Here is a 27183-nt window from a genome sequence, read left to right on the forward strand (position 1 = left end):
GTGCCATCAGAGCACTTTCTCCTAGCGGTGATTACACAGTGGTTTTATTGCTGTGTTACTTTGGATTACTTCCAATACATTTATATCCATATGAGCATCACCTTTGAAGTGCCAGGTTCTCTGTGAATACTGCCATGGGGAATAGGGTCCTACAAGGATGGCACAGTACTTCCTGGACAGGTGCTCAGGTAACAAGGGTATTTCCCCACCGTGTGGCTATGGTGCGGGTGAGTACTGCGTGGCCCTACAAGCAGCATGATATTAACTAATTAGAACCAAATTGTTTATTCTAGGTTCGCCCGGAAAACTGTATGCCCAATAACAATGAACACTGAATAAACAATTAGGTTCTAATTAGTTAATATGATGCTACAGTTTGTACAGCCATGCCGTATGGCAGAACCCACAGATGGCAGCTGAGACATACAACTAAGCTGTGGACTACAAGGGAAGTATGTGTTTATTTGCTTTTAATACTGTGCATCTGGAAATCACATTCATAATCACACATGAATATTGATTTAAGGTATCACAGAAACATCCCTCCAAAATCTCACCCAAGGGATTGATCCCCTTACTTCAGCTTTATATTGCATGATTTGTATTGCTCTAATGCGGTAATATACAGAAAGCAAATATCCATTAGGCCCTTTTCAATGGAAGGGTGAGATCTGCAGAAAATCCACACCAAAAACTGCAGGTAACACGTGTGGTTTTAGAGTGGATCTAGTACGGAAATGCACAAAAAAAAGTTTTTTTCTTTTCTGGATTGTATCCGGATTGCATGCATTTTTCACGCAGGTGAAGAAAAAGTGAAGAATAACAATCTACCTCTCGTTTTTCATGGAAGCCCCATTCACTTCCATGGAGCCAGGGCTGAGCGAACAACGCACTGTATAGAACATGCTGCGATTTTTTTCCTGAACGCAGAGATGATGAATGAAAAAACGACAGACCCATTCAATTGAATGGGCCAGGATTCAGTCCGGATGCTATGAGTTCACTACACGCATCACATCCAAACAGAAACTCATTGTCAAACGGTCTAAAAACAAGGCAAATTAAAAGAAAAATCCAGATAAAATTCTAATTTCACACGAGCGAGTTTCCCGTCCAGATGCGATTTGTGTGTAGTAAACGCATAGCATCCGGACTGAATCCTGACCCGTCCATTTTAATGGGTCTGTTTTTCATGCATCATCTTTGCGGTCAGAAAAAAATTGCACCATGTTCTATATTGTGCGTTTTTCACGCAGGTCTAGCTCCATAGAAGTGAATAGGGCTTGTTTGAAAAACGGACAGCATCTGGAAGCAATGCATTTTTTACTGATGGTTGCAGGGAGATAATGAGTGTTAGGGTTTATTCACACGAACGTATGTGTTCCGTTCCGTCCACTGGGGCCGCAATTTGCGGTCCCAGTGCACGGAGAACATTCGTGAGGCCTCCGGGACGGATCCAGACCCATTCAACTTGAATGGGTCTGCATCTCTCCGTTCCGCAAAAAGATAGGACATGTTCTATCTTTTTGCGGAAGAGAACCCCCCAGAAGCACTCCATAGTGGTTCCGTTCCGCATCTCCGGATTTGCGGACCCATTCAAGCCAATGGGTCCGTATCTGTGATGCAGAATGCACTTGGAACGGTGCCTGTGTATTGCGGATCCGCATATGCCTACGGTTGTGTGAATGAGCCCTTATTCTGCAGTTTCTCTCCACGCATCAAAAACTGATTGCCTCAGCATTGACAAAAATTACACAATCGCAGACAAAACGTATTCAACTTGCAAGCAAAACCATCAGTTTTTCCCTAAACAGATCCTGACACGATCTGTATTTCTCATGTGAAAGGCCGCAGGTCAGTGAATCCCGGATGTGTGCTGTCCGTAGTCTCCACAGGCCACTCACGTTTCCATTGATTTTAATGTGTGTATTCACACATCAGTGGTTTTCCATTGACCTATTACACCACGGAAGCATGCCCTATTTGTGTCCATGATTACGGATCCCTCACGCACATTATAGTCTGTGTGTCCATGAAAACCACTGACACAACACGGATCACATCTGTGTTTGGTCCTTGGGTTTTCACAGACCATTGATAGGAGATGCTCTGGAAATTAATTTTCAGCCTATCAGTGTCCTTTAAATACAGATGACACACGGAGAGCAAAAAATGGAGACACGGACCAAACACGGATCTTTCACGGACCACTGACCAGAGCAAAGTGGAAGTGTTACCTGTGGCAACTAATAAAAAACTAGCAGTCATTCCTTTACAGCAGGTAGCAAATGGAGAGCAGCGATCAGATTGATTTCCCTGCTTCCCATTTTCACCAGTTCTCAAAAAAATGAGCGCTACTAGTGTTATAAAATACTAATTCTATACATTTCCACTGTAAAGAATTCATTCTTATAACAAATATATTTCACAAAACAAGGCCAGCCATACACAAGAGACACGCTCAGCCGAGCATGAATGTCAAGTCTGAGAACAAAAGGATCAGGCATGTTGAAATACAACAGCCTGATCCTTGTCTTCAATTATACTGCATCTTCCACCAGGGAGAGTCGGGAGGCCCTCCTCCTACACACATTTAGTCCTGACAACATCAGTGGATACGGCTGACAGTAATCTAATGTGTAGGGCCAGCTTAAAAGTCTTATAGGCTAGAGCAGCGATCAGCAACTTGTGGTATTTTACCGCCATCAGAAACGTTTTCATTTGAAAGAGAAACAGGATACAGACCACTGTCCTAGCGAATACACATAAAGGGGTTGTATGAGATTAGAAAAGCATGGCCCCACTCCTCCCCATCGCCTGCAGTTCAGCACCACTGAATTGTAATACCAGACCTAGCCTATGGACAAAAGTGGCGCTATTTTTGATAAAAGCAGCCATGCTCTTTTAATCTCATACAACCCAATAAATTTATTTTCTGCACATTATTATATGGTACAGATCAAAACACATGATATATGGGAGAGCTGTTACCAGCCCTATTTAATAACATGGTATGAATAGTGCACATGTACAGCAACCTATTAAAGACAATTACTTTCATTTTAAGCAAACAAGGTTGATCAAGGTTAAAAAGTGAATTGGTTGCTATGGCATTTGACCCATTTATATCATGTTATTAATTCACATTTCCCTTTGTAGAAAAAAAAAGTTGACTGGAAAGACAACAGAAATAGGAATTCTACACTACCGCCAAATGACATGTCCCAAGATGCTCATCCTGGATCAAGATGAACATCTACGTTTATAACAATTCTAAATATAAAAATCTGCACATAATTCTCCTAATCTCCAACAACCACTGGTTTCCAGGACACTTCTACCACCGCCCTAATAAGGTTATTCTAATATTGCATTTTTATAAAATGTACCTGCACCAACAATGCAAGTAAAAAATAATTCACAGCAAACATTATTATAAAAATATGATTCTAGACAGAAAAAATAGATCTTCTAATTTTTTTGGTTACAAAGAATTGCTAAAAATTTAAAATATATATCATAAGATATGTCGCTCTAACTTGTCATCTATATAATGTATGTATATATACACATACGAGTGTGTGTGAGTATTAATATATACTATATAAACCTACAATATATATATAAATATACAATATATATAGATATATAAATATACACACACAGTGACAAATAGTTCCAATGCCAGATTGTTGTGATTCAGCCTTTCAGGACATTGTGCACATACACAGCCATCATAAGGGGGAGAGTAGCGCCTCTATTACATCCGCTATGAACCAGACATAAATCATGACGATCTAAAGGGCCCTTTACACAGGCTGAGAATTCCATAGATCACCGCTAATAAGCGTTTTTTAGTAACGCTCGTTAGCGATGATCTGGCAGTGTAAATAAATGTACTGCCGATTAGTGAAACGCTCGTTCATCAGGTAATCGGATCGTTTGTGCAAACACAAAAATCCTTTTTCCCCCGACAGTAGATTGTGCTGTGTAAACATAATCTGCGGTAGGGAAACAAGTCGTTATGGGGATGAGCAATGGCATTAGCGATCGCTCCTCCCCACCAGCAATCAGCAGATTGTTGGGAAGGAACGCTTCCTTCCTGACAATCTGCTGTAATATCATCCCGTGTAAAGGGACCTTTAAGTCAGTTTAGTCTGCAGCAGGTCCTTATATTCTGGCTGTAATACAGATGCGAAAATGTGCCCGTATTATGGTTGTGTAAAAGAGTTTTTAAGGGGTTACTGAGTTATCATAAAACTTAAGATACGTCATAGAGATATATGAAAAGTTTTGATCGGAAAGGGTCCGAGAGGTGTCCATCGCGCAGAAAAGAAGAGAGAAGTGCTCGCATAGCATGCTCTTTCTACTCGCTGCAAAAGACGGAAACGAGATGGCTCAACAGACTTTCTATCGAGTCTGTCTCACTTCCAAGGAGAGAGAGCGCGATATGCAAGAGTTCTCTCTCCTCGTTCTAGCAATAGGTGGGGGTCTCGCCACTCACACACTGAAAACTTTAGATATGTCTCTGAAAACTCAGGGACCCTTTAAGTGCAAAGTACTGTATGAACTCTCTTACACAGTATGTCGGAAAGATGCACTCCTTCCTATACCGCTAAGCTCCTTCCCTACTACATCTACCAAGGCTTTGCAGTAGGTGCATAAGTAGAATACCAGTAGGAAACCTTGGACCCTAACCAGTGGGGAAGTATTGGGAAAGGTCTGACCTTCCCACTGCTATACTACACATGCCGTTGTCGACTTCCAATGGACTGGCAATCCAGCATTCTAGCTACATGGTCCTAAGCGTGCCAATTTACTAGATATGTACATACACCTAAATATACCTCAGTATTTTCCTATTCGCACATTCATATTTTCAAACCAAATATGTACAAACCACCGTTGAATTCTACAAAAAAATAAATTCCATATAAAATCCAGTTCATACGATAAAAATTAATCAGACGTGATAATAAAAAAAACAGTCAGTAGCAGGGAAGCGTATGTCAGTAGTGGGCAGAAGCACGCTTTCATTGGCTTTCATTAAGCTTCAAATGCTATCTGGACAATGGATTCCTTTTGTTTGCTTCACTTCCGTTTCTCCACGGATTCGCGACGGGGAAGGGGTTAACGGCTGCGTGGGAACCTTTAGAACTGAACAGATTCAGACTGAAGGGACTGGAAGAAAAGAGATGCATAGTCATTACTTAGCAGAACCACAATCAATACAGAAGGGAAGGTTGCAGGGGGACTTTGGGGGGAAGCTGAGGGAACACGCTAATTGAACATTTTGGTCCAATGAAATGTTTAGGGTCCATTCACACGTCCTCAAAATATATCCGTTCCGCAATTTTGAGGAACGGGTGCGGACCCATTAATTTTCAATGGGGCCACAAAAGATGCAGACAGCACACAGTTTGCTGTCTGCATCTGCACGTCCGTTCCGCGGCCCTGCAAAAAAATAGAACAAGTCCTATTCTTGTCCGCAGACAAGGACAAGAAAAGGTATTTTCTATTATAGTGCCGGCCATGTGCAGTCCGCAAAATGCGCAACGCACATGGTCGGTGTCCGTGTTTTGCGGATCCGCACTTTGCGGACCGCAAAACAGTTGTGGACGTGTGAATGGACAGGACAAAAATGGAAGAAGACTCTCCTTGGTATTTAGTAGTTATAGAATACATGAGTTAAAGCAGTGCAGGTTGACATATCGTATGTTCTACCCATTATTATAAATCGGTTCCTACAACTGGTTTTTATGGGGTTGGCCAATTTGCACTGTAAGGCTAGGGCTACACGGCGACACTGGTTTGCGGCCAGGATCACAGAGTAGTGGCGATCCCACAGAAGTTAAAGGGGTTCTCCGGGAATTAAAAAAATACTTAAATACTACTTTATTATAGATATATTCCCAGATACCTTTCATTATTTATAACGGCTTGTTTTGTCTAGGGAGCAATCATCATGGGAAACAAAATGGCCGCTGTCCCATTAGTTCACACAAAACCTGTCCTGATCACACATGAGGACAAGTTACTTTACAACACTGAGGTAAAGAGCTGCCTCATCCTCCTCCTCCTCTCTACTTGTCAGAGATTATGAACTTTAGCTGAAACTGTGGGGAATTTAGTTCATGAAGAGACATGAAGTACAGAGAGGACAGACAGGACAGACTGTGGTAATGGAGACTGTAAACAAGTGCTGCTGCTAATTACCCACAGCCCTCACTCTCCTCTCATGTCTCCTCCTCATCTCCATTCACACAGATTCACCTGTATTCGGGATCATGATTCCTGACAAGCAGAGCAGAGAGGAGGATGAGGCAGCACTATAGCTCATTGTGGTGAAGTAACTTGTCCTCCTGGGTGATTAGGACAGGTTTTGTGTGTACTAATAGGACGGCGGCCATTTTATTTCTCCTAATGATTGCTCCCTAGACAAAAAAAGCCATTCTAAATAATGAAAAGGTATTTGTGAATATATTTATTATAAAATAATATTTAAGTATTTTCATTTTTTTAATTCCTGGAGAACAACTTTAATTGGATAGCAGCACGAGTCGCAAAAAATCCAACAATGTTGGATAATTTGCAACACAAGCTGCAATCCTATTAATTCCTATGGTATCATCGCTATTATGCGATCCTAGCTGTGACAGCTGTTGCATGACCAGTGTAGTTGTGTAGCCCTAGCCTAATTGGTCATAATTCCATATACAGTCATGTAGGCTCTATATAAGCATACATGACTGTCTACTCTTCCCCAGCTGTCCTAATGGAGGCTTCCAGCTGCCCCGGTTAGAACTAAGCCAACATATTCACCTGTCATCCTCTGCGTTCCTGGGCTGCAAGATGGCAGCGATGGCTTTGTCTGGCGGCTCCTCCTACCTTCCATCCTTTTGGATGCATCCAGCGCATGCGCAGATACGGGGAATTCTGCTGCCTGTATCGGAGCATGTGTCGGATGCAACCATTTGCCATTCAGAACCTGCACAGAATAGAAGATACCCAAAAGCAGTTTGGGGAAGCGGTGACCACCACCTTGCAGCCCGTGAACAGCGAGTACATTTAGTTCACTCAAACTGGGGCAGCCGGGGGCCTCCATGGAACAACCATGACTGTATATAGCATTTTGACCAAATACATTGCAAACTCGCCAACCTCTTTAAAGGGGCTGTGCAAAACTAGAAAGACATTGTAGCTTTTTTGTTTTCCAGAAACAGTGCACACCTGTTCACACACTGTGGTATTGCAGCTCAGCTTCATGTACGGAAATTGGGCTGAGCTGCAATTCCACACTCACCCTGTGAACAGACGAGGCACTGTTTTTTTTTTAGGAAGTGCCCATGTAGTTTTCTAATCCCGCTCCGGAGGTTGTCCAGGATCAGATAAACGTGGCTGCTCCTCTTATAAAAAAAACAACAACAACAGTGCCACGCCTGTCAATGGGTTGTGTCTGGTATTGCAGCTCAAAATCCATTGGAGTTTTTGGAAGAAAGAAGCCATGTTTATTTAATTCTAGACAGCTCCTCTAATGACTGCCGACACAAGAATAAGAAGTACAAGGGAACACCCTCTTGTATGTACTATCTACTGATGCTCAGTTATGTACTAAACCCATAAAAAAATGCACCAACACAGAAAAATAAGTATTCCCTAAAATATAAAACTAGAGAGTGTCATACTGGGTGAAAATGAAAAGCCATATAATTAGAAAAAATGGTAATTCCAAATTTAGTCTCAGTTATCATAAAGATTTTTTTTTTTTACTCTGTTTACTTGATGAGGTGGATCATGTGATATTTTTATAGATCCGGTCATTACGGACGCAACAATACCAAATATGTCTAGTTTTTTGTTTATTTTTACGTTTTATACAATAAAAACATTTTTAGAAAAAAAAATTATGTTTTTGTGTTGCCATTTTCTTAGAGCCATATTTTTTCCATTTTTCTAGCTATAGTCTTGTGTGAGGGATTGTTTTTTGCGGGACGAGGTGACTTTTTTACTGCTACTATTTTGGGGTACATACAACTTTTTGATTGATTTATATTATGTTTTTTGTGAGGTGAGGGGACAAAAAAAACAACTGTTTTGACATCATTTTTGGTTTTTATTACACCGTTACCTTGATGGGGTAGATCATGTGATAGTTTTGTAGAGCCAATTGTTATGGATGCGGTGATACCGAATATGTCTATTTTTTTATTTATTGTTTTACATTTTACACAATAAGAGCATATTTAGAAAAAAAAAACATGTTTTTGTGTTGCAATTTTCATAGAGGGATGAGGTGACGTTTTTATTTCTACCATTTTGGGGTACATACCACTTTTTGATTGATTAACATTATGTTTTTTGGGAGGTGAGCTCACAAAAAAAAAATCAGTTTTGGCGCAATGTTTATATTTTTTTTTACGGCTCACCTGATGGGGTAGATCATATGATATTATTATAGAGCCGGTCGTTGCGGACGCAGTGAAATATGTCTATTTTATTATTTTTTCTACAATTTTTTTTTAAATAATGCATTGGGGGGGGGATTATTTTTTTTTTAAATGTGAAACTATTTTATTTTTATTTATTTTTTTAAACACTTTATTTTTTTTATATTTTTTTTTACACTTTGTGTCCCCCATAAGGTTATACAAGACCTCTGGGGGACATTTAACTTCTTTTTTTTTTTCACTATTGATTTCTCCTGTAACTGGGGCTGACATAGTAGCCCCAGTTACAGTGGAAATACACCCCCCAGAGAGGCTGTACAGCGATCTAGAAGGCAGCGACACCCAGGAACAGTCCCTGTCTTCTCCCTGCGGTGCCCTGCTGTAACTGACAGCAGGCCCCCCGCTCGGCAGCTGCACGATTAGCTAAACTGACCGCCCAAGGACGTTTATAGTCAATGGGTAGTCGGGAAGTGGTTAAATTCTTAAATCTGTTCCCTCAACATTTGTTAAAGGGCTTTCCAGTAATTTTTTTATTGATGGCCTACCCAATATTTGATTGGAGGGGGTCCAACCAAGTCAGCACCAGAACTACTGTAGTGGAGGGAGCTGGTAATGGTGCTGGGCGTCAGACCTATCCTGAGGAAGGCTCATCAACATTAAAGTACCGAAAAACCCCTTAAAATTCCTAATATGTTTTCAATGGAAAAATCTTATTTTTAGTTTTCATTTTAGACATTGTGCAAAGTTGCTTTGCTGTCTTTTCCTGAACACGTTACTATTGTAAGGCTCAGGAAATCGGCAGGGTGTCAACTACATAAAGAGCCAATTTCCTACTCCACATGATGAAGTGGCCATCAGTTCTCACTGTGCAGCCTCCTTGGTTGTCAAATGAAGGAAGCGTATCCTGAGATATCCATGGCACTGGACCCCAGTGAAATGAGACTTGATCCATGACGTAAAGCTTTCTAATACAACCACGCTGTACAGCTGTTCTATAAGTATATATGGATACAGTCGGTATATTGGTTGGTGCTTTCTACTTAGGTGACTTTCACACTTGCGGCAGAGGAATCCGGCAGGCAGTTCAGTCGCAAAACGCATGCAAACTGATGGCATTTCAAGACTGATCAGTCTTAAAAATGCATTGCAGGAACGGATCAGTCTGTCCATTTGTCATACGGACAAACGGGTCCGTTTTGATTTTTACAGGTCTGCACATGCGCAGACCGGAAGGACGGATCCGGCACTAATACATTCCTATGGAAAAAAAATTCGGGCATTCAGGCCTTCAGTTTTTTTGGCTGGAGATAAAACCGTAGCATGCTGCGGTTTTATCTTTTGCCTGATCAGTCAAAAAGACTGACCTGAAGACATCCTGAACGGATTACTCGCCATTCAGAATGCATGGGGATAAAACTGATCAGTTCTTTTTCGGTATTGAACCCTTAGGACGGAACTCTATGCCGAAAAAGGAAAACGCAAGTGTGAAAGTGCCCTTAAATAAGACATTTTACCAGTTCATGAAAAAATTTACTCATTTAAGACTTGTTGGCAGCAACACATCACAAAAAAGTTGGGACAAGGCCATGTCTACCATTGTGTAGCATCCCTTTTTCATTTAACAACAGTCTGTAAATGTCTGGGACACGAAGAGAACAATTGCTGGAGTTTTGGAAGAGGAATGTTGTCCCATCCTTGCCCGGCGTAGGATTCTAGCTGCTCAACAGCCCTTGCTGGATTTTCGTTTCATGATGCCAAATATTTTCTGTTGGTGTAAGTCCTGGACTGCAGGCAGGCCAGTTCAGCATCCGGACACTTCTGCGAAGCCATGCTGTTGTGATGGATGCAGTGTGTGTTTTGGCATGATCTTGCTGAAATATCCAAGGCCTTCCCTGAAAGAGATATTATCTTAATGGAGACATATGTTCTTCCAAAACCTCTCTATAGTGTTCAGCATTGATAGTGCCTTTCCAGAGGTGTAAGCTGCCCATGCCACAGGCATAACAAGCTGGATGGTTCCTCTCCTCTTGATTCCACAGGACACCCGTGTCTGTGGTTTCCAAAAAGAATTTCACATTTTGATTCATCTGACCGCAGAACACTTTTGCCTCAGTCCATTTTAAATGAGCTTTAGTCCAGAGAAGACAGCAGCGTTTCTGGATCGTGCTGACATATGGCTTCTTTGCAAGACACAGCTTTAACTTGCGGATTGTGGATTGCATGTTGCGTGTTGACAGACAATGATTTCTGGAGGTGTTCCTGAGCCCATGCCGTGATTTCCAGTACAGAACCATGTCTGTTTTTAATGCAGTGCCACCTGAGGGCCTGTAGATCCCGGGCATCCAAAACTGACCTTCAGCCTTGTCCCTTGTGCACATGGATTTCTCCAAATTCTCTGAATCTTTTGACACCATGCGCAGTAGATTGTGGCATATTTAATGTCGTCACAATTTTACATTTCTCTGAAATTTTTCACAATTTTTAGATGCAGTTTTTTGCAGATTGGTAAATCTCTGCCCATCTTTGCTTCTGAGAGACTCTGCCTCTCTAACATGCTCTTTTTATACCCAGTCATGTGACTTATGAGAAAATTGCTCTTCCAGCAGTTTTTTTTATTTATTAGTACCACTTACTTTTCCAGCCTTTTGTTGCCCCCGTCCCAACTTTTTTGAGATGTGTTGCTGTCATCAAGTTCTAAATGCGGTCATTTTTTTTTTTTTAAACGGTTAAATGTCTTGCATTCAAAATCTGATATGTGTTCTATGACCTACTGTGAATAAAATATGGGTCTATGTGATTTAAAATCATTGCATTCTGTGTTTATTTACATTATTCACTTTTTTGGAATCGGGGTTGTATTTTTTAATACTCAGATGTGAACATAACCATGTAGCGTATATATTGCCTTTCCTGCTATGACTGGTCAGTATCTTCTCCTATTACTGTTGTCCAGATGAAAATTCAGCAGATGCATAAAACACATTGTTAAGTTAGCACCACAGCATGACTGGTTAGCTAAGAATAAACCCAAGGCAAGGAAGCGTTAAGCAGAGGCAGGAATGGGTACTGTTTGCCCAATGGTACTTAGCGTACAATATGAGGACACTTACAGGAATAGAGCGGCTGAGATAACGTGCAGTGGAAGTGAGGCCCGTGTATGAGGGTCGGAAGGATCCGTGTGAATCATTGCCAGCAGTAGACACATTCCAGTTACGGTTGTTGTTGAGCTCGCCTTGGCTTCGGCCAAGAGGACTGGAGGGGTACAAGCTGGAAGGGTGAGCCGGGGAGTAGCTGGGGCGGGAGGGAGGGGAACTGCGCGAGCTGTCTATCTCTTCCAGAGCAGAGTTCAGATTCCCAAGCGAGCCAGCAAACCGTGAGCTTACAGAATAACTGAGAGGAGAAAACATGAGGGGATATCACCCTGGTGCACTGACACAGCTGAAGAACATGCAGGAAAATGACATGAATGATGACATGCTTTCATAGGTCATGCTGGAGCTGGTACACAAGCAATTAATAAAGCACATACAGTACAACACAGCACAAATGTTTAAGTATTATACAGTTAACATGTGTCACCAGCATGCACCACTGGTATAATACCGTACAATGATCTCCGTTCAAGTTGCTAGAAAACGTAAGTGAACCTTTGGATTTACCTTTATTTCTGCATTGACTACTAATAAAAATGCGGTCTTATTGGTATCCAAGTCACAACTGGAAACAGGTCATATCTTTTAGACATCCACTGTGCAGGAAGAAAAAGTAAGTGAACCTTTGAATGTAACGAGCTCTAGATCACCCTTTAGCAGTAGCAAATTCTTTCTGTAGCTGCAACTAAGATTTGCACAACACCGAGGAGAAATGTCTGACCATTCATCCCTTTGTTTAAGATCATGAATGTGTGTGGGATACAATGTGTGCATGGCTCTCTTCAATTCATATCATAGCTTTCAGTAGGGGTAGGGTCTATTCACACGTCCGCCAAATAGGTCCGCATCCATTCCGCAATTTTGCGGAACGGGTGCAGACCCATTCATTTTCAATAGGGCCGAAATGTGCTGTCCGCGTCCGCACTTCCGCATCCGTGCTTCCGTTTCCGCAAAAAAAATAGAACATGTCCTATTCTTGTCCGCAATTGCGGACAAGATTAGGCATTTTCTACTATAGTGCCGGCGATGTGCGGTCCACAAATTGCGGAATGCACATTGACAGTGTCCGTGTTTTGCGGATCCGCAGAACAATTACGGACGTGTGAATGGACCCTTAAGGTCAGGACTCTGACTTGTCCATTCCAAAACACAAATCTTATTTTTCAACTATTCTTTACTTGTGTGCTTTGGATCTTTTTGCATTACCCAATCTCTTTAGCATGAGGTCATGGATTGCTGTTCTGCTCCTGTAATGATCCCTCAGTGACCCTGAAACAGCAAAGCTGCCCCAATCCATAATGCTCCCTCCACCATGCTTCAAAGCTGAGGTGTTCTTTTTCCATCAAACATAGGAGGGAATTTATTATACACCAGCATTTTACGCTGGTCTACGATATCCTCTGTGCTGCTGGAAGGGTTTAGGACTTTTGTACACCAGTCTGGAGTGGTGGTAATGATAAATACCCCCAATAGTGTTTTACATTTGTGCTAAAAGGTCTACTTTTGTCTAATCTGTCCATAGAACATTGTGCCAGAAGGTGGTTTTGGGCAAACTTGAGATGGGCCTCATGAAGGACAGCAGAAGCATCCTTCATGGTGTCCTTCCATGAACACCACTCTTGGTTTTCTAATAGTTTATGCATAAACAGGTTTTTGCAGTGTGTAGTGTCTTCTGTAGGACCTTTGCTGTTACCATTAAGTTTTTCCTCACCTTTTGCCCATAGTGCTCTTGGAATGATCCTCAACATGATGCCCACTCCTAGGGAGAGTAGCAACAATCCTGCATTGTCTCCATTTGTCAATAATTTGCGAATTGATGTACACCCAGGTCTTTAGCAATGCTTTTGTAGCTGTTCCCAGACTCATGAGTCTCAATAACACATCTTCTGAATCAAGGCATGGTTCACACTTGAGAAGAACAGATTTGTCAGTAACCAAGCTTTGTGTGCCTTAATTTAAAAGGCAAATCACCCGTGAAACCCGCACTTCCAATCTCATCGCTTTAACTGAAAGATGTCTTACCAATTAGTTCTTAGAGAAGTCAGTAACACAGGGGTACACTTACTTTTTCTCCCTGCAATGCAGATATTTACTTCATATGCTCAATAAGACATGAAGGGTACAACGGTTTGTGTATTATTATTGCATTTGTCTAAAATTGTGACAAACAGACCACATTTTATTAGTAATCAACCCAGAATCCAGGTAGTTCCTGTAAGAGTTCATTTACCTATTTTTTTGTATTCAACTGTATTCATGCAGTGGGTCAATTCTTTATAATGTAGCACAATGTGGTGACCATTCTATCAACTCTGAGGAGGCATGTTGCCAGACTAACCTAATTTCACATAAATGCTGCTTCATTCCACAAAATGTCTATCGGCGCTGAGGCTGCTTAATAAGTCGGCATATAAAATCACAGGAAACATTATGTATACAAAAGAACAATATGTGGGAGAGTAAAAGTGTACACATGCTTGTTATTTTTCTACTGACTGATGACATTTTGTATAAGAATATCAGATGAAGTAATAAAATTTCCCTCCAGTGTGAAAATAACTTGTTCAATATCAGCAGTAAAATGGGAATTTCCAGGAAAAAGGGAGCAGTCAGCAGGAGAGCATTTAGAGCTGCAGGAAGCATTTCTTTACCAGGCATGGCACAGGCTCAAGTTGTTGTCTCTATTCCCTGCTGGATATCTCCACATACCTCATCTACGGATGTGCTATTCAGTAGATGAGCTCTAAATTTACTGCATTAAACTATTCATTTATTAACAGGTTTTTTTATTTGCTGAAAACTATTGCAGAAAGTAATACAGCCGGTATACTGTGCCAACAAAAGGTGGCACATTCTACAAGGAGAAAATGCTGCCCGTCTTAGTTTTGGTTGTGTTTTTACTTCTAAGCAAACAACACTAATAAGGGATTTCTGTGTAATTGAACCCCTGCTGCTTCCTTGATTTGCACAACCTTACGGCTTGTACATCTTGGTGCTGCACATTCAATGTTGAGGAGTGTGTGTGTGTGTGTGTATATAAATATATTATATATATATATATATATATATACACACACACACACACACACACACACACACACATTTCTTTGCCCTATAACACGCACTTTTTCACCCCAAAAAATTGCTTATAGGGCGCTAATGAGAGCTTCTATGAGGATGTGGGCGCTTTGTGACGTCATGTTGTGCAGTGCCTCAAAAGAGGCGGAGGAAACTGGAGAAGGGAGTTGACTTTTTTTTGTCTGATCTGAGGTCTGATTAACATTGGGAGTCTGATCTCAGGTCTAACTGGGAGCCTGATTAACACTGGGGGTCTGATCTGAGGTCTGATTAACATTGGGAGTCTGATCTCAGGTCTAACTGGGAGCCTGATTAACACTGGGGGTCTGATCTGAGGTCTGATTAACATTGGGAGTCTGATCTCAGGTCTAACTGGGAGCCTGATTAACACTGGGGGTCTGATCTGAGGTCTGATTAACATTGGGAGTCTGATCTCAGGTCTAACTGGGAGCCTGATTAACACTGGGGGTCTGATCTGAGGTCTGATTAACATTGGGAGTCTGATCTCAGGTCTAACTGGGAGCCTGATTAACACTGGGGGTCTTATCTGAGGTCTGATTAACATTGGGAGTCTGATCTCAGGTCTAACTGGGAGCCTGATTAACACTGGGGGTCTGATCTGATGTCTGATTAGGGTCTGATTAACATTAGGGGTTTGATTAACAGTGGGGTTGATTGGGGGGCTGATCTGAAAATATTTTCTTTTCTTATCTACCTCCTCTAAAACTTAGGTGTATCTTATGGACAAGAGTGTCTTATAGGGGGAAAAATATGGTGTGTAAAAATATATATATATATATATATACACACACACATACTTCTTCATACTGGCAGATGATACTTCTTGCTGAGAGTTATTAGTACAGCGACATTAGTATTGTCAAGTGTAATTAAATATTATCCCACGCAACAATTTAAAAGGCAGAATCTAAGAGCACAAAAAGTGTTAACTTCTTCATGACAGACATGAGCTGTAACTAAGGCTTGTGCTTTTCATTCCTTAGGGTCCATTCACACATCTGTGTGTGTTTTGCGTATCCACGGACCGCACATCGCCGGCACTAATAGACTATGCCTATTTTTGTCTGCGAGTGCAGACAAGAATAGGGCATGTTCTATTTTTTCGGGAATGGAAATGCGGACCCGGAAGTGCGGGTCCGCATTTCCGGATTGGGGCCGCAATTCCGTTCTGCAAAATGCAGAGCGGAATTGCGGATGTGTGAATGGAGCCTTAGACAGATGGCTCTTGAACTTGGCAGAACCATATACAATATGGGCCTATAGATTTCTATAGGTGCTATATTACAGTTCTGTAAAACTCTGAAGTTGTATGGAGCCATAATACTCCTGTACACTTGAGCTCTGACAATATTTTCAGCCCTCGTCACTTTTAAAGGGATTGTCCCCGATGTCCGCAGCCTGCCTCCACTAGGGAAAGAACCAGAGTTGCCTACTCCCCACTGCTCTGGTCCTGCCCGCTGGCTTCCATGTGTCCATCTCCTGTTTACCTCCTCCCTGACATGGGCATGATCATCTGCTCAGCTGCAGTCATTGACTGGCTTCAGCAGAGATGGGTCATTGTGGGGAGAAGGCAAGTATGATTCTTTCCCTAGCGGAGGCAGGCTGCAGGCATCAGGGAAAATTACATTATTTCTTCCCTCTTTAATCACTCGCGTGGTAGTATTCTCTTATCCATCCATCTTTCTATCTACATTTACAGGAAAATGAATGGTATAATGACAGTATCATTATATCGCTCATATTTACCTTACCTACCTATTGTATCCTACTCCATCAATACTCTATAACAGCCATAATGAAAATCTATAAATTAATGTTAGTTATCTAGAGATTGATCATATGTCTATACTGGCTATTTATGAAACCGATTATTATCTATGTATAATATCCATCAGTTCTTTTAGCCATGACTCCATCTAGTCTACTGTCTCTGAACATGAAAACTGTACCACTGATCAGCCATAACAATAAACCATCTGCCTAATATTATGTAGGCCCCCCTAATGGTGCCCAGACAGCTATACCTCATTGAGGCATGGACTCCCCTCTTAAGGTGTCCTGTAGTGTCTGGCACCAAGAGCTTACCAGACCACCTTCTTCCACTGCTCCATGGTCCAGTTCTGCTGCTCCCATGTAGAAGGTTTCGGCAGCGGTCAGCATGGGCATAGTGACCATTCTTAAAGGGGTCATCCCATATAATGAAGTTTAAATTATTGTGTTGTTTATCCCACTACATGCAATTTACTAAATACATGTTTTAATCGATTCCTCCTCCTTTCCTCTTTATTTGCATGTCTTCCTCTGAGCCCCATACACCATGCAATGCATTCTGACACCCTTCTATCATAGCCAATAACTCTTCTGTTCTGCATCACTCCCCATGTGCATCAATAAGCCTTGGGCGCCCATGACCCTTTGACAGTTCACTGGTTATCCTGACCTGAAGAAGGGATGTACACCCCAAAATACATAATCATCATTGTGACATAATAAAAGATCAATACGTATTTGCTACCTCTGAGCCCATGGGGTTTTTAACTGCAAAAGGGAAGGACAGGATCCTGGATTTTTTTGAGAAACCCACCTCTTGCATTTTTACTTTTGGTAAGTACTAACCACTGCATACTAGGAACACCCCATAAAACCTGCCATTTTGGAGATGTTCTGGTGTAGCCATTACAATTGGACCCTTGTCAATGTCGCTCAGATCCTTAATTTTGCCCATGTTTCCTACTTCCAACACATCACCTTCAAGAACTGACTGTTCACTTGCTGCCTAATACATCTCGACCCCTGACAGGTGCCATTGCCATGAGATAATCCATGTTAATCGCTTCCCGTGTCAGTGGATCAAAAGTCATGGCTGATCAGTGTATATCTTTAAGGGGCATTCCTATCTTCCAATGGTGTTGGGGTCCCCTGCTGCCCTCCACTTTCTGCTCCTGCTCTCGACATGGCAGGAAATGGCGGTAATGGCGCTCAGCCGGTCAGTGGCTGAGGCAGTTCATCGCTGCAGCCCGTGGGGTGCAGCAGAGCGGAGACCCCGGTGGGGATCAGTAAGGTGAGCATAAATTCTGTTATTTTACCACAGCATGTGCAGCCCCTGGGACAGCCTTTTTCCCGCACTGGAATACCCCTACGAAGAGCCACCTCCATCATACATTAACATATGTGAATGTATGATATGAATTTTTTTTTTCTATAAAAATGGGTGGATGCCTTTCTGGATATCATTTTTTGAAGTCACTCCACGCATACTAGTTCCTGTCCAGAATCTTTTCTCTCGGTCTAAACTTTTAGCATGGCGGAGAGTGTCAAAGGAGTTTTCTACAAGATCTTTTCAATTTTTGTTTATTTATTGAAACAGCCTGGGCCCTTACACATGTACTTACCTTTCCTGGCCCCTCCGATCCAGCAACACCTCCCCGTCAGGACATACCGTACAATGGTGGATTCAACCACTGGTCTCAGTGATGTATAGCCTATGACCAGGTCAGTGATTGGCTGCAGCATAGCTCATCACTGCGTAGGTGTACAGGAAATCACTGCAGCCTGGGAAGAGGCCCAAGCGGTGGCATTGGATCTGAGGTGCCAAGGAAGGTGAGTGTCAGTGCCTTTTTATTATTTTAATCAGGGCTTTAGTTATAAATTAATAAAAAAAATAATGTTGGAAAACCCCTTTAGCACTTTTCGTCAGACCAGGGAAGAGCGAGGGGTGGTGGCTCAGTCAGTAGCGTGGCTGATCAGGCCTACGCACATTACATTTACTCAATGCACTGCTCCCCTGTTTGCACATGTAGTTCTCAAACAACTATGACCCACAATGACACTGGATTTCATATCCTGCTAAATTTTAGGGCAAAGTAATAAATAATCATTACAGATGTGAGGTCTAATGGGCGTTCTGGCAAGTAACTCTGATTGGGGGGGGGTCTAACAATGAGGGCTGATCTGAGGTCTGATAGGGGTCTGAAAATGAGGGCTGAATTGAGGTCTGATAGGGGTCTGGTCTGAAATAAAGGGCTTATCTGAGGTCTGATGGGGGTCTCACATTGAGTGCTCATATGAGGTCTGATGGGGGTCTCACATGGAGGGCTGATATGTGGGTCTGATGTAATGTCCTGATATGGGGGTCTGATCCGATGTCCTGATATTTATGGGGGTCTGATCTGAGGATCTGAAACATTTTTTCTTTCTTCTTTTCCTCCTCTAAACCTGGGGTGAGTCTTATCTTCGGGTAAGTCTTATAAAGAGAAAAATACGGCAACACATTGTGACACTTACCTTTTGATCTTGCTGCTTGAAGACCCTGAACTCTGCCCCACTCGTCTTGCAACTGCTGAGGTGGACGCAGAGACTCTAGATGACTTCAATGGGGACATAGAGCCTTGTGAACTGTTAGAGGCGATTATTCTAATTAAAAAAAAACTTAGCTTATCAAAGTGAAATGATATGAGGAGAGGTAAATCATTACTTGCTACAGAATGTGTGAAATAGTTGCTAAATGTAGTCTATCACTAAGACCACTTTTAGGGCTCATGCACACAACGGTATCCATTAAGGATCTGCAAAACATGGATAACTGCTGAGTGCATGCATCCTACAGAAATATCCTATCCTTATCCGTAAAACAGGCAAATATAGGACATGTTCTATCTTTTTTTGTGTGGCTGCAGAACGGACATAAGGATGCAAACAGCACACGGTGTGCCATCTGCATCTTTTGCAGCCCCATTGAAATGAATGGGTCAGAATCTGATACCCAAAAATTGTGGAAGAGATGCGGACCGAACATATGGTTGTGTGCATAAGTCCTTACTTAGAGAAACAGATGCGCTAATAAAAACAAGCTAAGGGGCGCTCCTAACCTATTGGCCAGGCTCTCTAATTATCGCAGAAATCAATATCTTTCTGTACTATCAGATACTGATGGCTATTCTTGTCGAGCTGAAGTTTTAAATTGATCTGTGCTGGAGTGGTTCTGTAGGTGAACAGTACTGCAAGTGTCCAGCAGGGGATCCACCCTGCATCCTTTAGGCTAGGTCTACACGACGACATTTGTCGCGCGACATTTTGTTGCACTAATGTCGCGCGACAATTTTTATAATGGCAGTCTATGGTGTCGCACTGCAACATGCAACATGCTGCGACTGCGACACGACAGTCGCAGAAAATCCATTCGAGATGGATTTTTCTGCGACTGTCGCGTCGTAGTCGCAGCATGTCGCATGTTGCAGTGCGACACCATAGACTGCCATTATAAAAATTGTCGCGCGACATTAGTGCAACAAAATGTTGCGCAACAAATGTTGCGCCCTATCTGTCGCGCAACTTTTTGTCGCGCAACAAATGTCGTCGTGTAGACCTAGCCTTAGGGCACACAACAGCGCAGTATTTTGTGGTCTGTAAACTGCGGATCAGCAAAACATGGTTGCCGGACATATGTGTTCCACAATTTGCAGGACGGGCGGCCCATGATAGAAATGCCTATTATTATCCATAAAACAGTGCGGGGCCACGGAACGGAGCAACAGATTCAGGCATCACACTAAGTGCTCTCCGCATCTTTTGCGGCCTTATTGAACTGAATGGGTCCCCATCCGAGACGCAAAAGAGGCAGCTCGGATGCGGACCCAAACAACGGTCGTGTGCATGAGCCCTTATAGATATAGGTTAATAACTACAAGGCAAATAACTTTTAGTTTGTAGTTGGTTAGGATGCAGTCTTTGGCTATAGGGAGTGTCATAGTTGATACATACAATAGGGTGGTCACTAATAACCTAAACTGAGAAGATAAAGTCTTCTGACAGGACCAATCTACAGCCAGTCTACAATCACTAATAACCTAAACGGAGAAGATAAAGTCTTCTGACAGGACCAATCTACAGCCAGTCTACAATCACTAATAACCTAAACGGAGAAGATAAAGTCTTCTGACAGGACCAATCTACAGCCAGTCTACAATCACTAATAACCTAAACTGAGAATATAAAGTCTTCTGACAGGACCAATCTACAGCCAGTCTACAATCACTAATAACCTAAACTGAGAAGATAAAGTCTTCTGACAGGACCAATCTATAGCCACATGAAAAAAAAACAATGATTTGTACAATCAAAGGTAATAAAACAAAGGAGGAACAACCAAATGTAAGCAAATCACCTGAAAGGCTGGGATGTTGATCTGGTGTGCGGTTTCATTTCCTCTAGCCTGTAATGAAAGATATATTCTTCCATGAGTTAGGAATACAAACCTGAAGCACATATAGTAGTGGGAGAAAATACATTTTCAAGAAGCTGCTCTGGCCTTAAAGTCTATGGACATCTATGAATGGTTTATTTTTTTTGTTACTGTTTATGAGCGGGTGCACCCTGTTCACTTCAGGGGTCCCGTTCTGAAAAAAGGAGCAGGTCCCAGATGTGAGAACTGCAGCTATCTGGCACTGATGTCAGATCCTGGGGATAGGCCACCAGTGTCCCAGATGGGAGTAGCCCTTTAAGCAAACAATAAAAAAATACGGAGAAGAGATGAGATGTTAAAATGTGCAATAGAAATTGGGCATACAGAAGGTCCGATAAAACAGCAACATTACCACATAATAGAGCCTACTGTGACGTTAACGCTTGGTGAGCTTACCGTAGAGCTCCTGTCGTAGCCGACCTTGGCTGTCTTCTGCTTTTTAAGGCACGTAATTTGTCTCCCTGCGTTAATCCATTTTTCTGTTCCAATTCATCCTCAGAATCAATCTGCAAGTGAAAACATGGTCTATTTAAAACCTCGTATAATACAATTATTAAATTAATGGGGCAGCAGATTATCTTCTGAAGATGAGAGTGACTTTCAGATTTGAAAGAGTGCACATGAAAAACTATTGGCGCAAGTAAATAACAGTAATGGAGGGGATGTGGTCATTTGAAACGTCAAAAATGGTCACCAGTTAATTAAAATTATTACAACTGCAGGAGCTTCATGAATGAAGAGAAAGAATAAAAGAAGAAAGCGGTGAAAGTAGGAAAGGTGAAAACTGAAGGGGAGATTTTTCATCTCCATAAGGCTACTTTCACACTTGCGTTCGGGGCTGCGCTTGCGAGTTCCGTTTAAAGGCTCTGACAAGCGGCCCCGAACGGATCCGTCCCCCATTGACTTTCAATGTAAAGTCAAAACGGATCCGTTTGCACAATCATGATGCAAACGGATCCGTTCTGAACGGATCTAAGCGTTTGCATTATAGGTGCGGATCAGTCTGTGCATATACCAGACGGATCCGCTCCGAACGCAAGTGTGAAAGTAGCCTAAACTGGCATTATAGAGTCACCAGCCCTGGGTTTGCTACTTTTTAAACACTATTTGTACAATTCTTTTTTTTTTGCGCAAATGGCATTTTACTACTGACGGGAGTGTGGTGAGGGCAGGGTCATTGGCCCTGGCAGATTTATCATCATTTACGCCATCTCTCTGATCTTTGATAATGGAAACCTACTCCAGCTACGAGTTTGTGTAGATTTCATTCTAGGCTAATGGACTGCTGGAGGATGCGCTGAATTTAAGACCAGGCTTGTGCAAAAAAATATGTAGAGTGAATAGTAACTGTACAAAAACAGATCCATCATGGATGCCGTGGCTGGATTTTTTGGGAAGTGTTCAAAAATGAATCCATCATGGCTGCCATGCCCCCATTTTGAATGGAAACTTTGATGCTATTGTGAACGGAACCACAAGCATACAAATTTTTATTTCAATTATGGTCACCATAACTGTGTTGCCACCATGAACAACAGACTTTTACAGGGACAGATTTCTGCCTGTGTAAAGAAGGCCGATCAGTGATATAGCATGCCGACTGATGTGTGTTTATTCCCCATACAAATGGCCACATGAACAACTGGACTGTTTGTGGGGCCGTTCACTTGCATTATTGACGTTACAGGGCATGATGTGTTATGGACTATTTTTCTGTGAGTATAAAAGATTCGATCAGTTGACTGATCAGGTCAGACTTTTGCATGGGCCAGTGATTATCAAGGAATGTTAATTTTTTCAATGTAAACGCCCCCATAAAGCAATCTGAATGAACATTCAACCCTCTCTGTCCGTGAACATCTGCTGAGGATACCACAAAGTAACAGTATGTTATTAACACCTCGAGAGAAACCAAAAGCTGAGGTGGACATGACCTCTACAGGGTTCTTCAGCTGTGAGAAGCAGGTATAAGGAGAAGTCCATACCTCCCGACAGTCCTAAATCTGGAGGGACAATCCCGGATTTCGCCAGCTGTCCCGCAATCCTGGGAATGGGTATGTACCGATTTCAACCATATCTGTAACCTCAGGATGTAGATATAGTTGAATGCAATGGTGAAGCAGGGAGCATTCCCCAGTGGTAGGCACAAAGTGGTGATGTCATCACACCTGTAGAGCTGAGCTGGAGAGTGCAGAGGCCAAGGATCATTTCCCACTAGGGCAGTGATGCTCAACCTGTGGCCCTCCAGCTGTTGTAAATCTACAACTCCCACCGTGCCCTGCTGTTGGCTGTCTGGGCATGCTGGGAGTTGAAGTTTTGCAATGGCTGGAGGGCTGCAGGTTGGGCATCCCTGCGCTACTCTTCAGCTTAGCAGTCAGCACATCGCGCCTGCTGCTGGGGGAGGGTAAGATTCATTAATTCACCAGGAAAACAGGCCTAGGTGACTATTACTTTAAAAAAACTTTTTGCTAGCACTACTGTAGGGGTAGGGGCTAAATCACATGCGCGGTAAGAACTTTCTGACATCACGGGGTAATTTATATTACTAATCTTTATTAGTGGCGAGCATTGGAATTAGCCAGTGCCCTGCTCCTGAATCCTAAGTCTGCTTCAGAGCAGTCAAGTCAGAAGGTCCCTATGGCACATCGGATTTAGACATTACCCTAATCTAACGGGGGCAATTTATTGTAAGGGGGCATAACTACTGTGTGGGTGCATTAAGGGGGTATAACTAATGTGGGGGAGGGGTGGGGGGGCACAACTACTGTGTGGGTGCACCAAGGGGGTATAACTAATGTGGGGGAGCACAACTACTGTGTGGTGGCACTAAGGGGGCATAACTACTGTGTGGGATACTAAGGGAGCCATAACTACTGTATGCGGGGACTAAGGGGAAGTAATTGCTGTGTGGGAGCACTAAAAAGGCCATAACTACTGGGTGGGGGCAATAAGGGTAACTAATTGATGTGTGGGGGCACTAAGAAGTCTGGGTGAGATTAGGTGTATAGGTAGGCTTAGTGCTGTTGTCCGTCTTTAGGTTTTTCAGAGGTTGGTAGGTAGGAGAAGACAGCTGAAATCATTATGAGGGCCCAAGAAATGAAATGTGCAAGAAGGACGTCAGAAGATCAGCCAGCGCAGCTCTGGGAATGTCTGTCATTAGGAGGGATAATGGCTCCATTATGTTACCTTTGAAGGAAAATTCTTCTTGTCAGGACAAAATAGGAGTGATTAGTATGAGACAAGCAGAGCTTTCCATAAAGCACTCTGTGCCCCCGCACGACACTTGTTAGCAGCCCCAGATCCAGAGCTCTTTCACATGAGCATGCTAAAAATGGTAACCCCAAAAGGAGCTAGCTGTTGGTCCAAAACGCGTTGCGGTCTGAAGTACCGCATGCTGTATCTTCAAATAGAGGGTGGTAACTACCGTATATATCAATTGTATAATGCTTTTACTTGAATTGCTATTTTCAATCTTGTGAATATGATCTAGTTGTTTGCAGTCAATACCATTATAGAATTCATTATTACTATATCATCAATAGGATTTATTTAGTATATAACATCACACTTCATCTGCTTACAATATATTACTCTACATTGTAGCATTGTATACCCCATAGATACAGGGGCGTAGCTGAAGGCTCATGGGCCCTGGTGCAAGAGTTAGACTTGGGCCCCCCTTCCCTTAGTGCTTTGTGTGTCTTCTTATGCAGCACAAGGGTATTTGGGCCCCCTCAGGCTCCTGGGCCCGGTAGCGACTGCTACCTCTGCACCCCCTATAGCTACGCCCCTGGATATATAACATAACTATATTAGAGCATGGGCTGCTTCTGACAATGTTTTTAATGGATTTTTGTGTCATTGTAATAATAAAGTATTATATTTGATATTTATGACTGAGTTTTTTAAAATATATATATTAGAGGGATTTACTATTCGGGAGAATATATAGGTGTTGATTGTATGACGAGTCTCTCTCTGAATAGAAGGTGTATCTTTTATACAGGTATTGGCAGATTAAAAGCAGTCGCAGAAGATGGATGATGGCATGCACGGACACAAACCTGGTGACAGTCGGAGACACTTGTCTCTAGGCCCGTGTGTCAAGAGGCATCATGCAGAATAGCATATACCCCGAGTTTCACTGCAGAGACCCTCGGTAGGAGCTGAAAATAAGTTGGTGTGAACAGCACCACTTCGTTCTATGGGTCAGTGTGCATTCCAGAGTACAGGCAGCACGCCAATGGGAACTACGCATGTGTGTAGCACCCCAGTACACAAGCCGAACATATATACAAGATTCGTTTTAAAGGGGTTCTGCAGTTTTTTTTAAACTGATGATCTATCCTCTGGATAGATCATCAACATCTGATCGGCGGGGGTCCGATACCCGGGACCCCCGCCAATCAGCTGTTTGAGAAAGCAGTGGCGCTCCAGCAGCGCCACGGCCTTCTTCACTGTTTACCGCAGGTCCAGTGACGTCACGACTAGTATCAACTAGCATGGGCGGGGCTAAGCTCTGTTCACTTGAATGGAGCTTAGCCCCGCCCAGGCCAGTAGATACAAGTTGTGACATCACTCGGCCAGCGGTAAACAGTGAGAAGGCCGCGGCACTGCTGGAGCGCCGCTGCCTTCTCAAACAGCTGATCAGCGGGGGTCCCGGGTGTCAGACCCCTGCCGATCAGATGCTGATGATCTATCCAGAGGATAGATCATCAGTTTAAACAAAGTGCAGAATCCCTTTAATGATCCAGGGCCTGTTATCTCTTAATGTCAGGATAGAACTGTGCATAAACAGATAACAAAAGGGGGAAAAGCATACCCCTAGATGAAAAACTTATGTTGGGGGGCCAGGGCAGGTGTTCTGGGTTTTTATGCACTGATAAAGATTTCACCTTCAGAAACGTTGCAGGGTGATTTACGTATATTCCTTTTCATCTACCCAAAATGTTTTGTTTCTTTCATTGTAGGACACTTCAAGACCAAGCCAATTTTGGAAATTACGTTTTGGATTTCGATTGCTTTCCAAGGGCCATAGCTCTTTAGGGCTCTTTCACACTTGCGTTCTTTTCTTCCGGCATAGAGTTCCGTCGTCGGGGCTCTATGCCGGAAGAATCCTGATCAGTTTTATCCTAATGCATTCAGAATGGAGTGAAATCCGTTCAGGATGCATCAGGATGTCTTCAGTTCCGGACCGGAACGTTTTTTGGCCGGAGAAAATACCGCAGCATGCTGCGCTTTTTGCTCCGGCCAAAAATCCTGAAGACTTGCCGCAAGGCCGGATCCGGAATTAATGCCCATTGAAAGGCATTGATCCGGATCCGGCCTTAAGCTAAACGTCGTTTCGGCGCATTGCCGGATACGACGTTTAGCTTTTTCTGAATAGTTACCATGGCTGCCGGGACGCTAAAGTCCTGGCAGCCATGGTAAAGTGTAGCGGGGAGCGGGGGCAGCATACTTACCGTCCGTGCGGCTCCCGGGGCGCTCCAGAGTGACGTCAGGGCGCCCCACGTGCATGGATCACGTGATCGCATGGCACGTCATCCATGCGCATGGGGTGCTCTGACGTCATTCTGGAGCGCCCCGGGAGCCGCACGGACTGTAAGTATACCGCTCCCCCGTTCCCCGCTCCTACTATGGCAACCAGGACTTTAATAGCTCCTGGCTGCCATAGTAACACTGAAAGCATTTTGAAGACGTCTTCAAATGCTTTCAGTACACTTGCATTTTTCCGGATCCGGTGTGTAATTCCGCCAAGTGGAGTACACGCCGGATCCGGACAACGCAAGTGTGAAAGAGGTCTTAGTCATATGAAGGCTTGTTTTTTTTTTTTAGACCAGTTGTATTTTTTTCAATGTTACATATTAATGTATTGTGAAACTGTAAATTTGCAGAGTGAAAAAAACAACACAATTCCACCATTGTCGTTTGGATTTCGTTTGATGGCGTTCGCTGAGCATGACAACCTTATTCTGCAGGTCAGTATGACTACAACAATAGCTTTTATTATGTTTGACTACTTCAAAAAGACCTTTACATTTTACTGCATTAGAGCTCATTCAGACGACCGTATGAATGGGTCCGCATCCGTTTCACAATTTTGGAAAAGCAAAAGGTATGTTTATTAGACAAGGAAGGAGCACTAGAAGGCATTGGGGCAAGTTTACATTTCCGTTGGAGGCTCCATTTGGGGCTTCTGTCGCAGATTCCGTTAAATGCATGCAGGACTTTTTTGTCCAATAAA

General features: G+C 42.8%; 1 protein-coding gene across 2 annotated transcripts in view; it reads right to left on the reverse strand.

Moving 5' to 3' along the window:
- Positions 1 to 1627: 1627 nt before the first annotated feature.
- The window catches only part of CDC14A (cell division cycle 14A), a 94149-nt gene continuing 68593 nt past the window's right edge, over positions 1628 to 27183 (reverse strand). Inside the window, exons 12-16 of one of the 2 annotated variants that reach the window (XM_044300795.1) lie at positions 21336 to 21445; positions 20862 to 20909; positions 18983 to 19111; positions 11558 to 11837; positions 1628 to 5181 (exon numbers count right to left, since the gene is read on the reverse strand). In XM_044300795.1, coding sequence (XP_044156730.1) covers positions 5152 to 5181; positions 11558 to 11837; positions 18983 to 19111; positions 20862 to 20909; positions 21336 to 21445 — 597 coding nt within the window. In that variant the 3' untranslated portion in view covers positions 1628 to 5151. The remainder of the gene's footprint in view (positions 5182 to 11557; positions 11838 to 18982; positions 19112 to 20861; positions 20910 to 21335; positions 21446 to 27183) is intronic. The other variant, XM_044300796.1, reaches the window with a different exon arrangement.

Source organism: Bufo gargarizans, chromosome 7 (genome assembly GCF_014858855.1).
Source record: "Bufo gargarizans isolate SCDJY-AF-19 chromosome 7, ASM1485885v1, whole genome shotgun sequence".
Lineage (NCBI taxonomy): Eukaryota > Metazoa > Chordata > Amphibia > Anura > Bufonidae > Bufo > Bufo gargarizans.